Source organism: Anolis sagrei, chromosome X (genome assembly GCF_037176765.1).
Source record: "Anolis sagrei isolate rAnoSag1 chromosome X, rAnoSag1.mat, whole genome shotgun sequence".
NCBI classification, from domain to species: Eukaryota; Metazoa; Chordata; class Lepidosauria; order Squamata; family Dactyloidae; genus Anolis; species Anolis sagrei.
In genome coordinates this window covers 23,622,005-23,636,125 of record NC_090034.1, presented here as the reverse complement: position 1 = coordinate 23,636,125, position 14,121 = coordinate 23,622,005, and the positions used below count along the sequence as shown (strand labels likewise).

General features: G+C 40.8%; 1 protein-coding gene across 3 annotated transcripts in view; it reads right to left on the bottom strand.

Moving 5' to 3' along the window:
* CRAMP1 (cramped chromatin regulator homolog 1) overlaps positions 1-14,121 on the bottom strand; it is a 41,276-nt gene that overhangs the window by 20,569 nt on the left and 6,586 nt on the right. For all 3 annotated transcript variants that reach the window (XM_060786381.2, XM_060786379.2, XM_060786382.2), the window contains exons 3-10: positions 10,424-10,617; positions 9,676-9,829; positions 8,386-8,469; positions 6,125-6,173; positions 4,558-4,643; positions 3,265-3,388; positions 2,604-2,685; positions 428-1,699 (exon numbers count right to left, since the gene is read on the bottom strand). In XM_060786381.2, the coding sequence (XP_060642364.2) occupies positions 428-1,699; positions 2,604-2,685; positions 3,265-3,388; positions 4,558-4,643; positions 6,125-6,173; positions 8,386-8,469; positions 9,676-9,829; positions 10,424-10,617 (2,045 nt within the window). The remainder of the gene's footprint in view (positions 1-427; positions 1,700-2,603; positions 2,686-3,264; positions 3,389-4,557; positions 4,644-6,124; positions 6,174-8,385; positions 8,470-9,675; positions 9,830-10,423; positions 10,618-14,121) is intronic.

The following is a 14,121-nucleotide window of genomic DNA, read 5'->3' as shown; positions in this document are numbered from 1 at the left end:
TTGGTAAATTTTCGTCTGGGTTTTTTTGAGTTTTGCTGTCCCATTGGACGCCCTTTCTCTTTTTATATATATAGAAGATTTATATTCCACCCTTTTCACCCTGCAGGGGACTCAGGAAGGAGCACAACATAAATATGTCAAAGATTCAATGCTGGGACATAAAACCATAAATAGATACAAACATCAACATTTGTATTCCTATTATGTTCCCTAGAAGCAAAAGTATTAGGATAAGGCTAGAACTTCAGGCAACAAGAGCCATGGAGGACATTACCCTACCACTACTCTTCAAGCAGGTTCAGTTGACAGCTTTTTTACTAAGGATGGGGGAGCTCATTTTGGCCCTTCATTCCTGATAATAAAGCATCTTGGGGGCAGCCATGACTGGAAAGCAGTGATCCTGAGTACAAGCTCCAGTTATACTTACCGGTTTGGGATTAACTTCAGTGGAAATGAGTTTTATGAGGCAACTGAGGAGCTTTTGTTTGTGACAAGTGGCCGGAGGCTGGACAGATTTGGAGATGGGCACCTGTTCCCTGGACTCCTGGGTTTCTGGCCCAAGGGCAACCAGCCAGTCGTACTCCAGCTGCAACTTGTTTGGCTTGCCCATCATGAGGTAGACTTCAGCCAAGGTAAGGCTCTCAGAGGTCCGTAAGCTCCAGCCCTCTTCTCTGACCTGCTGTGCGAGGCGGCTAGGGTCATCCTTGAGAGTCTTGGTGACCAGGTGTCCCTGAGATGATGGCGGCGGTAGGAGAGAGGAGCCAAGCTTCTCCTGCAAGTCCTCCGTTACTGAATCAGGCAGCTCTTTAGCACCCATCCCTGCTTGTGGTCCACAGCAGTTCGAGGCCTGAGTTTCAGATGTGGACAGACTGCTAGGCGAGGCCATCATGCCTCTTGTCGGTTGGGTGGGACTAAGGCTGCCAGCCTCCGAGATACCAGGTAGAAACTTTCCAGGAGGACTGGTCCTTGGCAAGGCAACAGCGTTCCCATTCGCTTTGTCTGTGCAAAGACACTTATCTGGGACAATGAGGTCCTGGCAAGATTTCATGTACCGGGGAAAAGGGTCAAGGAGAGACAGTTCTTCTAAGTCGGGGGGCAGAGTGCCACAATCACAGTTCGTGCCATCAGAGGGGAAACTACTTGCTAAAGCAACAGCCGGCATCTCCCCGTCTTCAACACAATGGACTGGGGCAACTGATTTATCAAGACTTGGACCTGGGTCTTGAAGTCCGGAAGACGACTTATTATCAAAACTGTTTGTAACACTGATACTTGGGGACACTCGTTCCAGAAGGCCAGCTTCCAGGGAGCAGTCTTCGGGATTCACAGTAGTGTCCGATACAGATTGAGTGTTTCTACTTGCTTCTGTAGTGCTCTCCGTTCGGGTCCCACCCTTAGCATCTGTCCCCCGTGGGTATTTCACATGCCCTCTGGCTGTCCCTTGACCGCTCTGGATGCCTAGAATCTGAGCAGGTGGCAGCAAATGAGAGTCCTTTGCATTCTGCTTATACCTGCCAGATTCCTGCCAGTGCACCGTACAGAAGGCTTTGGAGTGTACAACCCTGGCAACTCCAGGGAGGGGTGTAAGCGTGCAATTCTCGCCTGGAAAGAGATGGAGCACCACCTTCTCTTCCGAATAGTTGTCGCTTGCTTCACAACTATTGGAGTCTTGTAGCTGCCTTTCTGCAAGTGTTTTACGCTAATTGCAAGGGGTTAAGGAATGCAACAACGTTAAAATAGGACAGGGAATTTATCTATAATGTACTCCCCTACTAGACACACGTATCAACTTTTAATGTAAATAAATTCTTTGTAAAGGTAAACTCATGAAAAAATTAAGTGGCATTTTAGCCACCATACAGCTAATTCTAAAATAAGGGGAAAGAAGTGCATAAGAAATGCCAAGCTTCAAGAACTCTAATGATTAGGTTGCTGTGAGTTTTCTTGGCTGTATGACCACGTTCCAGAAGCATTCCCTACTGACCTTTCGCCCACATCTATGGCAGGCATCCTCACAACCTCTGAGGATGCCTGCCATAGATGTGGGTGAAACGTCAGCAGGGAATGCTTCTAGAACGTGGTCATACAGCCAAGAAAACTCACATCAACCCAGTGATTTTGGCCATGAAAGCCCGATAACTCTAATTAAATTGCCAGTCATGTCAAAGGTTTCCCAATTGTGGAGTTTGTTTCCAAAAGGGATCAAATCCCGCCCCTCCAATAAAAAATGAGCTATATGTGGCATCACATTTTTGGTTAGGAGTAGAATATTATGCACAGATTAAACTACCAAAATGTATCAAACCCATTTGTTACAGGATTTAGAAAATGGTGTTTAATACAAAAGAATGCAAATCCTAAGCATGTTTTTTTTTCATTCCAATAAAAATCTTTCAGATGGACACAATTGAGAAGCTTACGTCAGTTTTATTTATGTCTTTTTTCTTAATTTAAAATTTTGCTTGTTTAATTTATTGTTTCTTGTTTTGAAATTTTTCAAATGTCACACACCTTTTTGTATATCTTATAAATACATAAAATGCCTCCCCCCCCCCCCCAAGACAACATACACCAACTAAGGATGACGACAACAAGGAGGATACAATGCGGACTTCGTGAAGAGCCCATTTCTGCTTCAGGAATTCAATGAGGCTGGATACTTTACGGTGCAGCTCCACAATCATCCTGGCAAGTCATGTAAGGAAGGATAAAATGAAGGAGTGAGCAAATAGTATCTCACTAACAATGTAGAGGAGCCCCCAGTGGCGCAGTGGGTTACACCCTTGAGCTGCTGAACTTGTGATTAAAAGGTTGGTGGTTTGAATCTGGGGAGTGGTGAGCTCCCACTGTTAGCCCCAATTTCTGCCAACACAGCAGTTCGAAAACATGCAAATTTGAGTAGATGAATAGGTACCACTTCTACAGGAAGGTAATGGCACTCTATGCAGTCATGCTGGCCATATGACCTTGGAGGTGTCTACGGACAATGCTGCCTCTTCGGCTTAGAAATGGAGATGAGTACCACCCCCCAGAGTCAGTCATGACTAGACTTAATGTCAAGGGAAACCTTTACCTTTAACAACCTAGAACAGTGACCAGATTTTTGCTAATAGTGGACAGAATGATTCAAAGGCTGTAGAAATTAAATCCTAATACTGCTGTCCAACTTACAGACTCTTTATTAATCTGTTTGCAATTATGAAACCAATTTTAGGTTCAGGTTTGGAGCTCTCTGTCCATATCTAGCATCTCATTTCAGGATACCTGAGACGTGGGTTCTGGGCCAGGCTCTGCACACGGGCCCACGCATGATTATTTCGCGGCTGCAGCTCCACAGGGACTTTCAGGGGGAGACGCACCGGCTTTTGATCCTCCTCATCGCTAATCCCTGGGAGGAAAGAAGTAGAGACAATGCTTGAAGCTGCTCCAAGGATGTGCTGCACAGTAACAGGCTCATAAGGGAAGCTGAAGACACAGAGAAATTGCATTTGATGTGTTCAAGAGGGCCAAAAATTTTCCAACAGGAAAACAGGAACCTGACAAACAAATGTGTTCATGTCCCAAGATTTCTACTTTCAGGATGTCCATACACATTGCAGGGATCTCTAGGACAGTGTAAATCAACAACGTCATGTCCTTCGGAGATTTTGCTTGCACCTTAATCAGCTCCAGCCAACATGAACAGAGTTGTAGTCCTTAATGCCAGGAGGACATCAGAGAGAAAAGGCTGATTTTATTTTTAGATACAATAGTAATAGTCTCAATAATAACGGCCATAGCAGTAATTATGATGCAAAAAACTGTCGCAGACAGAAGACATATTCTAATTTCATATGGCACAGATTTTCTTGCAATACAAATCCAGCTATGATTATGCCGGCATGTGATAAAACTTTCAATTGCCATTCTGCTGGCACTTGAATGGGAATGAGGCAAGACACAACCACATGTCTTATGTATGGTATCATATGTTTGTTGTGTAGATTATAAGCCTGGGGGCAAATTAACATTTGTAAGCTGCCTAAGTATAGTGGTTTACATATGTCCTTTTTGAAATTCATTTTGTTGGTTTTCAACAATCAGTTCTCCAATCTGTTATGGCCATTTTGGATTCTGATCCTGACTTCTTGACTATTAAGATAGCCCTCTTAATTTGGTACCATCGGCAAACTTGATCAGCATGCCCTCTAAGCCTTCATCTATGTCATTAATAATGATGTTGTTCAGCCCTGAAAGACCCAGGGCTGAACCCTGCAGAACTCCACTAGTCACTTCTTTCCAGGATGAAGAGGAACCATTGGTGAGCCCCCTTTGAGTTTGGTCCGCTATGCTACCTCTTGATCCACTTTTGCCAGCTGCACAGCACCTACAAACTGGAGATACATGCTCAGCAGCCAAGTGATAAGTGGAGTGTACTAAATCTTGTGCAGATCCATTCAGAACATGATCAGAACATATTCATACAACATACTGTGGGAACAGGCCAGGCAATACACTTTGCTCTTTTCCTACAATTAATTCCAGCCTGTTTTGCTTCTGCTACGGTCTCTTACGTACCGTCTGGATCACAGAGCTTCTTCAGAGCCCTGCACATCGGGGCTTTGATACGAAGATTCCTCCCTTTGTAGCGCACAGTTGTTGCTCTAGGAAAGAGTGGAACAGTTGGGGCATCAGTGGAACAGCAGCTCTCCAAAAAAATTTCATATAGGCTTTATGCAAAAGTCAATAAAACATTTGGATGTTGCATGGTTTATCTGGGCTTCAAAACTACAAAAGAAGTATTATACAATATCTTGTAGATTTTTAAACCACCCAGTTGTCTCAGTAGCATAATGTTTTTAAAACATATGAAGTAGAAAAAGGAATTAACTGAAGACTGCCAAATATGAATTCAAACAAAACAACAGAAAATAAAACATTTTTCAGGTGCTTCAGGAGAATGTTTGTCCCCAAAATCTATGTAAAATAGATACATTTTATTTATTTATTTATTTATTTGCTATACTTGTATACCGCCGTTTCTCAGCCTAGCCGGCGACTCAACGCGGTTTACAACAACTTATAACAAACAACAGTATACAGTTTAAAAGCATAAAAACATAATCCACAATACATATATCAATAAACAATCCAATTCATCTCTTGACTAAAATCGTGATCCAGTTTCGTCGTCCAGATTGCCAGTCCTTCAATCATTACACTTATTGCACTGAGCTGGAATTACCATATATATTTGAGTTTTTCAGCCCTTTTTTAGGCTGAAAATGCCCCCATCAGCTTATATTCAAGTCAATGTTATTTATTATTTTACTGTTATTAAGATTATTTTTATTACATTTATTAATTTTCTCTATTTATTACTATTATTATTACCTTGCAGTCATGCCGGCCACATGAACTTGGAGGTGTCTATGGACAACGCCGGCTCTTCGGCTTAGAAATGGAGATGAGCACCACACCCCAGAGTCAGACATGACTGGACTTAATGTCAGGGGACAACCTTTACCTTAACCTTATTACCTTTACAATATTTTACTTTATGATGATGATGATTACATGTATTATTCCGCTCTATTATTACCGTTATTATTACACCTCCATTATTTTACTCCATGATGATGATGATGATGATTATTATTACAGTCATTATTTTACTTTATTATTATTGGAAGGATACGTAAGCACATTGACATTGAAGAAGGTTAGAATAATGATTTAATCAGAGTTGGACAGTCTTATCTTAAATTCCAGTTTTATGTAAATATTCCAAAACATTTAACCTAATGATGCCTCAATTAATGTCATTTTATTGGTATCTATTTTTATTTTGAAATTTGCCAGTAGCTGCTGCATTTCCCACCCTTGGCTTATACTCGAGTAAATACATTTTCCCAGGTTTTTTTGTGTGGTAAAATTAAGTGCCTTGCATTATTTTTGGGCGGGCTTATACTTGAGTATATATAATAATTAAACTTTTTTGCAACTTGCATTACCCTAGTTTATGAACTGACAAATCCAGGAGGACAGACTCCTGTCTTGAACAGCTGATGAACTGATATAATAAAACATTTCAAAAGATAGCAATTATATACTGTTTATATTTTTTAGAAGAGAAATTACTTACCCAACTTGGATAAGCTCATTGAGTTTAGCTGCATTTTTGTCATCCATACCTTTAAATAAAATGAAGAATAAAACATGGGCAAGGTTGAAGAATTGCATGTTTTGGGAAAGGTAATAATGTCTAGATTTGATCTTTATTATTGGACAGTGGTGATTCTTAAGGACAGAGCATTTCAATGAAAATCCTACAAGAAGAATTTTTGAAGGATTTTAGAAATACAAAAAGAGGAGAAGAAAGGGGAGATTGTGGCCTTTCACTGTCAGTATCCAATGCTCCATTCTTTGATTGAGGTGAGATGGAATCCATAGAGTTTAGGACAGATCCAAGGTACTTAGATGATTTTAAGAACAGGTTGTGGCTGGGAATACACTCTGAAATATCTGCTAAAGCAGAGAAGCTATGGTGACTTTTACCTACTTCTAGTTTTCTGCTAATGTAATAGGTATACCCCACTAGCACCCTTACAAAACAAGGGAGCATTGGAAGAAAATTCTTTAGTGATTTATCAGGCCTAAAAAAAAATCTTGCGGGTTACAAGTTACTGTGACACATTTCTTAATTCTACAATCTGTAACAGATCTGTAACAGATCTGCAAAACCCTACAACTTAGAGCAGTAAGAATTTGGCCTGCCTGGTTAGTTGAAAAAAAATATTGCAGAGAACTTTAGGACTTCACCTAACTTCCTATGAACGTAATACAGGCAGTCCTTAGGTTCTGTAGGTTTGTTTGTAAGTTGGAACAAGGATATTTTTAAGTGTAACTCCAGTCATCTATAAGCTCCCAAACTTGGCAAACATACTTGATATGTTGAATTTTGATTACTAGAGGGGTTGGGGGGAACTGGCCTTCCTTTCTGGGAGTTGTAGTTCACTCAAAAAAAGAGAAACTGTGACCTCCACCAATGATGGACCTGACCATATTTAGAACACAGAACCCCCATGACTAACTCAACTTGCTGGAGGGGTTTGAGGGAACTGACTCACCATGATGGGAGTTGTAGTTTACCCTACAGCCAGAGAGCACACTGAAACCCACTGATGATGCATCTAGAGCAAACTTGCCTAACATAACAAACTTTAAGTACTGATGGAATTTCAAGGGGTCAACCTGGCATGATGTCAGTTATAGTTAATTCACAACCTTATGCATTTTGTACAATTTCAAAAAGGACTTTTTGAAATAACTTGGGCAATGTCGGGTACCCAAGGTAATCTATACAAAACTTTATATTGCATAGAGAAGGGTTATTTTATTTATCGTGTCATCAGCAGCCAGACATATGTATTACATTTTTAACAAAAACAAACAAAATAGAGAAGGGTTAACACCCCTGAGGTGTTGATTTTACTGTCTGTGCCAAGGATTTCACTCCACTTTCTGTCCCTGTGAGAATTGGATTTTAAGAAATTTGGCTTGTTGTGGAAACAAGGATTGGTGATAAAAGCTTCAATGGAGACCCTTTTCCCAGTGATAATTGTCACCAGAGTGAATTTCTCTTTCTAGGGGTAGATTTCCCCTCACTTCCTGTTGTCTCACCCCATTTGTAACTAGGAGTTAGATGTTTGTAACTCAGGGACTGCCTGCAAAGCTTTCCAACCCTTCAACAACAGATGCCTAGCAACCCTAATTGGGACATCAATTAGTTGTGCGCAGGAAATTCCCACTGTTCCAGAAGGGAAGAAAAGCAGCCACATCCTCAACATGAAGGCAACATCTTCTTCTCCTCCATCTCTGAGGGGAAAGCTTTGGGAAATGTTTGGAGGAGTAGCAGGAGAAGGTGGCTTTTACAAACCTCCACCCAACCTCTCCTTTCTGATACCCATAAATACCTGTTGATTAAGAAAGGCTGTCTGGCATTTAGTAGCCTGATTTGTACATGTGTGGGATTTTGTACATACATGCAATGTATCAGCCGTTTGTTAGGCAAGCAGAATAATATGAACAAAATAACAGAGGCCCCCTTGTGTGGTTTATATATTTTTTTCTCCTCTGTGCATTCTTTAATAGTGCTATATTTTGCAAAAACAAACAACAACAAAACCACCCCCCCCCAAAAAAAATAGTCAACAAAGGAGTAACTTGGAAATTTCCATACACAAAGCAATCAGAATGCCTACGGAAAAAATACCTAAAGCTCACTTAAAGTTATCACAAACATCTTGGGAAATAGCCACAAAGCACTAGGTAGTTTTCCTTAAGAACACTGAGAACACCTAACATTTTGTGAATGTCTTGCGAATGAAAAACTCTGATACTTACAGCCCCCAATTTTCTTCCTTAGCTCTCCATAACAAATTAAGCCATAGAGCTCCAGGGATGATTTTTTCAGCCCTTGAGAAAAGACTGGGGGGGGGGGGGGGGGGAGGAAGATGAAACCACAAATGTTAAAGGAAAAAGAAACACTCTGGTTGCATCAACAGAAAGCTAAGACTTTCTTATTTAGGAATTTTTAGAGAACAAGATAAAAATCATTATTTAGGAATTTTTAGAGAACAAGATAGAAATCAACCATTGTTTCAAAAGGTTCATGGTAAATCAAGAGATTTTTCTGTAATTAATACAAAAGGGATGTTTTCTGGGATCAGAATCATACAATAATAATCTCAGATGGGACTGCAAGTTATCTATTTAGGATTTTTGATTATTTCCTTGTTATTTTGGATATTATATTTAAGTAACTTGAATTTCAAATGCTATTTTATTCAATTTTGAGGTATTTCTTGGTCACCTATAAGTGAAAGGATGTTATGACAAAGTTAAAAAGCTAAAATAAATAATCACAATGATAGCATTTGTCAAATTAGTGTGGGCATCTGATCATGCATTCATTGGAATATGTACTTAACATGACACCTTCTATACAATTTAAACTACAACTCCCAACAGCCTGGACAACAATAAAAGAAGTATGAAAACTTTGACCTGGAATTTATGGAAGCAACTAGCTTGCTTCGCCTTTGCAAACCCTGCTGGTCTCTCTCTTTCAGTTCAGTGCAATGGACTCCACCGTCTGCTATTGTCCTGTACCATACATGATCTGCTAGCAATATGAAGAATGTTTGTGCTGATGCATCTGCACACAAATCACCACCATTTAATAATATGGGATGTGATCATCTGTTTTTGGAGGGCATCTGCAGATCCAAAGGGTCCACTGTACTTAGATACAAAATCAATTGTGTTGGAAGCAGAATCTAGAGTGCAAAGTATCTTTATTGGTTCATTGCACTAGTTTCAGCAATCCTGTAATTTGTTTTGGCCGACCATAAGGATGTCACCTGGGTTGCAGAAAGGGGTGCAAATGGGACATACTAGTTTGATGCACTGCTGAGTGATTGCCTCTTACTTTCAAGCATTGATTCAATTTATATTGCACTTTCCCTCCATCATAGAGTACAATGGGATTTCTGCATGGTGTCACCTTCAGGCATCAATCAAACCTTTACTATGAAGACCATACTGAGGGACATGCTCTTAGGAGTAACTTTTTCCATGAGCAACCTTAGAATATCATTGTTGTATAGCTACATCAAGTGTAAAAGTGCTCACCATTATCAAAGTCAATGTATTTGGAAATTTTGTGCCAGGTGCGATAGTAGAAATGGCGAACCTGCTCCTTGTTTTTCACCATGCTTGCTGGCTTGCTCTTCTTTTTATATTTCAGGGCAATGTTGTTCTGAATGGCTTCAAAGTCTTTTCCATGCTGAAAAGGCAAATGTAAACAAGTGATGGGCAAGAGTCTAGTAGGAATAAGCAAGAATGTATAAGAGAGCTAGATGTCTCATTTTCATACCTATTGGATGATTTAATGCCTATTTGAAATAATTGATAAAATTCTGCAGTTACCGAAAGGCTTGCAGGATTTAGTTGTGGCTTCAGAATGTCTACTAAAAATAGCTATACATGTCAACTGTTCGAAAATCAGACAGAAGTTAAGTAATTTGAAGCTCTGGGAACAATTGTTTATGGGCTTTATAAGAGCAGGATGTATTATTCCATTCAATTCAAAATGTGGAATGTTCCGCAGCATTGGGGAATTGTCCTATTCACCTCAGATGACTAAAAACATTTAAATACATTTGAGATAAATGCTGTCGCAAGCATGGGCAAACCTGGACCCTCCAGGTGTTTTGGACTTCAACTTCCACAATTCCTAACAGCCTACTGGCTGTTAGGAATTGTGGAAGTCCAAAACACTTGGAGGGCCCAAGTTTGCCCATGTCTGCTGTTGACCATGCACATCTTTGGAACACACTGCTTGAGGACATGGCAACAATGAACTCCTGAACACACTCACCTCATAGAGACCCTCAAAGAAAGTATTCTTATCCTCTGTACTCCAGGATTCCCACTGACGTCTGACTTTCTTGCCTTCTTCTTTTTCTCCAGCTGAGGAGCTCAGGTTCCTGGCAGCTGATTTTGAACTGCCAGCTAGGTTGCTGGGGAGGATTCCCGAAGAGTTGCCAGATGAGGCCCCACTATTATCTCCACCTTTTTATAACACAAAACAAATGCCATATACTCCCTAATGATTGTACCATGGTATTAAGAAGAAGTCACATGTCATTAAAATTGTAGCAATAGTTTAAAAAGTTTTGTGAATAGATAGTCAGGAAACAGAACAAAAATAAAGAAAACTGCAGACTTAAAAACGAGCTTCATTTCAAATAAGAGTACAGTTTAGAGCTGTGGTTCCCAACCTGTGATCTGTGGGCCACCAGTGGCCTCATCATTACTACACCGCTGCAACGAGAGCAACTGGCCCTCTTATAGTGCCAAGGCAATGGGGGTGTCAGGAGGAGAGCCTCCTGACTGCGCTTCTCCTTCTCCTCCTCCCTCCCCCTGAGCGGAGCCATTCCATGTAGCACCTGGAAGCCTTGGTGTCTTTATTTTTAGGCCTGTTCTTTGTGTTATTTGGGGTGCTGATTCAGAAAACTGCATGTGGCAACAAGAGCAACTGGTCTTGCAAAACCCTCTTTTAGTGCCGAGGCAACAGGGATGTTGGGAGACACTGACTACCCATGAAAGATTTCTACTATTACATCAGCTCTAAATTATTAAATATGGTTTACTATGGGTGAGTAGATGGTGACTACTGGATGGCATATGTTCTGTATCAGAAACTAGAGTTGATGTGGTATATCCAATGCAATTTTCTGAATCAGCACCCCAAATAACCAAATTGAATCTAAAGTTGACCAAAAACTGGTTCATAATCCTTTTGGTGCTAACATTGTAGAGTGGTCCCTGGTCAAGTAGTCCCTGGTCGAAAAAGGGTTGGGAACCACTGTTTTAAAGTAACAAAGTAACATACCTGAGTTCTGTATTATCAAGACCTAAAGAATTATGTGAAATGCAATTATTACTACAAAAGAGTTCAGAATGACAATGTTCCGCCGGGGGGGGGGGGGGGGGGCGCATGGGGACAGACCTTTACACCAGATCGAAATGCAACAGGTTTTAATAAAGTAATTTTTGTTGACACCATGTCATGGATTAGTCCTCTTCATTTTGGCCCCAATGCTATTCAATCTTTTTTCTAAATGCATGATGGAAGAAAGGACACACTTATCAAACTTGCAGGTGGCATTAAATTAGGAGGCCAGAATGAAAATTTAAAATTATCTGAAGAGCTGGCCCAAAGCAAAATAAATTTCAACTGGTATGGCACTTCGGAAAAAATCATGCAAAGATATAGGCTGGGTGTACATGGCTTGACAATAGTACATGTAGAAGGGATCTAGGCGTCTTAGTAGATCACAAGTTGATCATAAATCAACAATGATGCAGCAGCTAAAAAGCCAATGAGATTCTAGGCTGCATCAATAGGAGAGTTGTATCACTCTATTCTGCTTTGGTCAGACTTCACCTAGAATACTTTGCCTAGTTCTGGGCACCACAATTATGAAGGATACTGACAAACTGGAAGGCGTCCACATAGTGTGGACCAAGATCCCAAGTGGTAGAGCTGGGCATGTTTAGCCTAGAGAAGAGAAAGTTAAGAAGCAACACGAGAGCCACGTTAGAACATTTGAAAGATGGAGTCCGTTTTCTGCTCTTCCCATAGGCATTTATTCAAACTACGAGAAAAGTGATTCCACCTAAACATTAGGAAAACCTTCCCAACGGTTAGAGCTGTTCGGCACTGGAATCTGCCACAGCCTGGGAGTGTGGTGGAGTCTTTTTCTCTGAAGGTTTTTAAGCAGAAGCTGAATGGGCCTTTGCTGGGAGTTTTCTCATTGTACATCCCAGCATGGATGAGGGTTGGACTGGACGGTCTTTGGGGTCTTTTCCAACTCTCTGATTCTAACTTCAATAGGATTACAATGCTTCAGTCAGGCTGTTGACCAGGACCGATTAGAGGGAACATGTAAACTGTTCGTTGCAATGGCTTTATTGGCTACTGGGCTTCCAAAGTGCTCATTATGACTTTAAGACCCTCTATCACTTAGATCCAAACAATCTGAATGATCCTATCTCCCTCATGAGTTTTAAGGCTTTACCTTTTTCCCACCGCCATCAGAGGGAAATCTGGTAAGGAGTCAGGGGAAAACGTTAATGGCTGCTCTCACTTTATAGAACTCTTCCTGTGTGAGGTTCATGTGGCCCCTCTCCCCTAGCCTTTGGCTAGCAGGCAAAGACTCTTTCAGAAACAGGTCTCTGGCTTGTAATTTATGTGTCAAAAAATGTAATGTAGTGATGTTTTTATCTTTTCATATGATATTTATGTTCATATTTCATTACATTTTACATGTTTGACTAATGAATGACTTAAAAAACTGAACCATGATTTTTAAATACTTGGAAACCACTTCAGATCCTGTATATGGAGAAATATGGGATGTAAATATTTTTTAAAGCTCTTTTAATAGTGTCCTTCATATACATCACAGGAAGCAAGCACGATAGAGAGGGATCTTCATTATAGCCTATGACTCTCATAGAATTTTCTATCGGAGCCTTTATATTTCTAGATTTAAATCTACCTAATAAGGTCTTTGTAAGGTTCATCTGAATTGCCAGTTTTCTAACAAATTACAAGCCCATTCTGTGCTTTTAAGTGAATTTTTCATGTTAGGAGCAACTTGAGAAACTGCAAGTCACTTCTGGTGTGAGAGAATTGGCCACTTGCAGGGATGTTGCCCAGGGGACACCCGGATGTTTCACCATCCTGTGGGAGGCTTCTCCCATGTCCCCGCATGAGAAGCTGGAGCTGACAGGTGGGAGCTCACCCTAACCCTGGATTCAAACTGCTGACCTTTAGCTCAACAGTCCTGTTGGCGCAAGAGTTTAACCTACTGCGTCACCAGGGGCTCCTCTAAGTGAATGTGACTACCTATTAAAACAGCTGTTCCCAACCTTTGGTCCTCCAGTGTTTTGGACTTCAGTTCCCACAATTTTTAATAGCTGATAGGATGGCTGGGATTTCTGGGAATTGAAGTTCAAAACACCTGGAGGACCAAAGGTTGGTAACCACTGTACTAAAGGAAATGTACGAGTTGTTGAAGAGCTTTCATGGCCTGAATCACTGTGCTGCTGTGAGTTTTTCAGACTGTTTGGCAATGTTCCACTACCATGGTTTCTGGACGTTTCGCCTGCTCTGAGGCTGGCATCTTCACAGGTTCTTCAGAACGCAGGCAAAACATCAAGAGAGAATGCTGCTGGAACATGGCCATACAGCCCGAAAAACTCACAGCAACACAATATAACTATTAGGGTTAATGAGAACGTCAGCTCAAGACTGCTGAAAATCACTGCGATAAAGAGATATTCTACATCATATTTGTAAGCAGTGCAAACGTGCCCAGTGAAGTTGAATGAAGACTCTCAAAACCTGTGCTAGCCAGATTGCTTGTGATGTGACTGAATCATGGGATAAACAGTTTTAAAATACTTCCACAGTTCTGCTGAGTCTGCCAAACAGAACATCTCAACAACTGAGATGAAATATCTAATGGCACGTCTACACTGAGTAATTAATGTGGATTGAAGGCA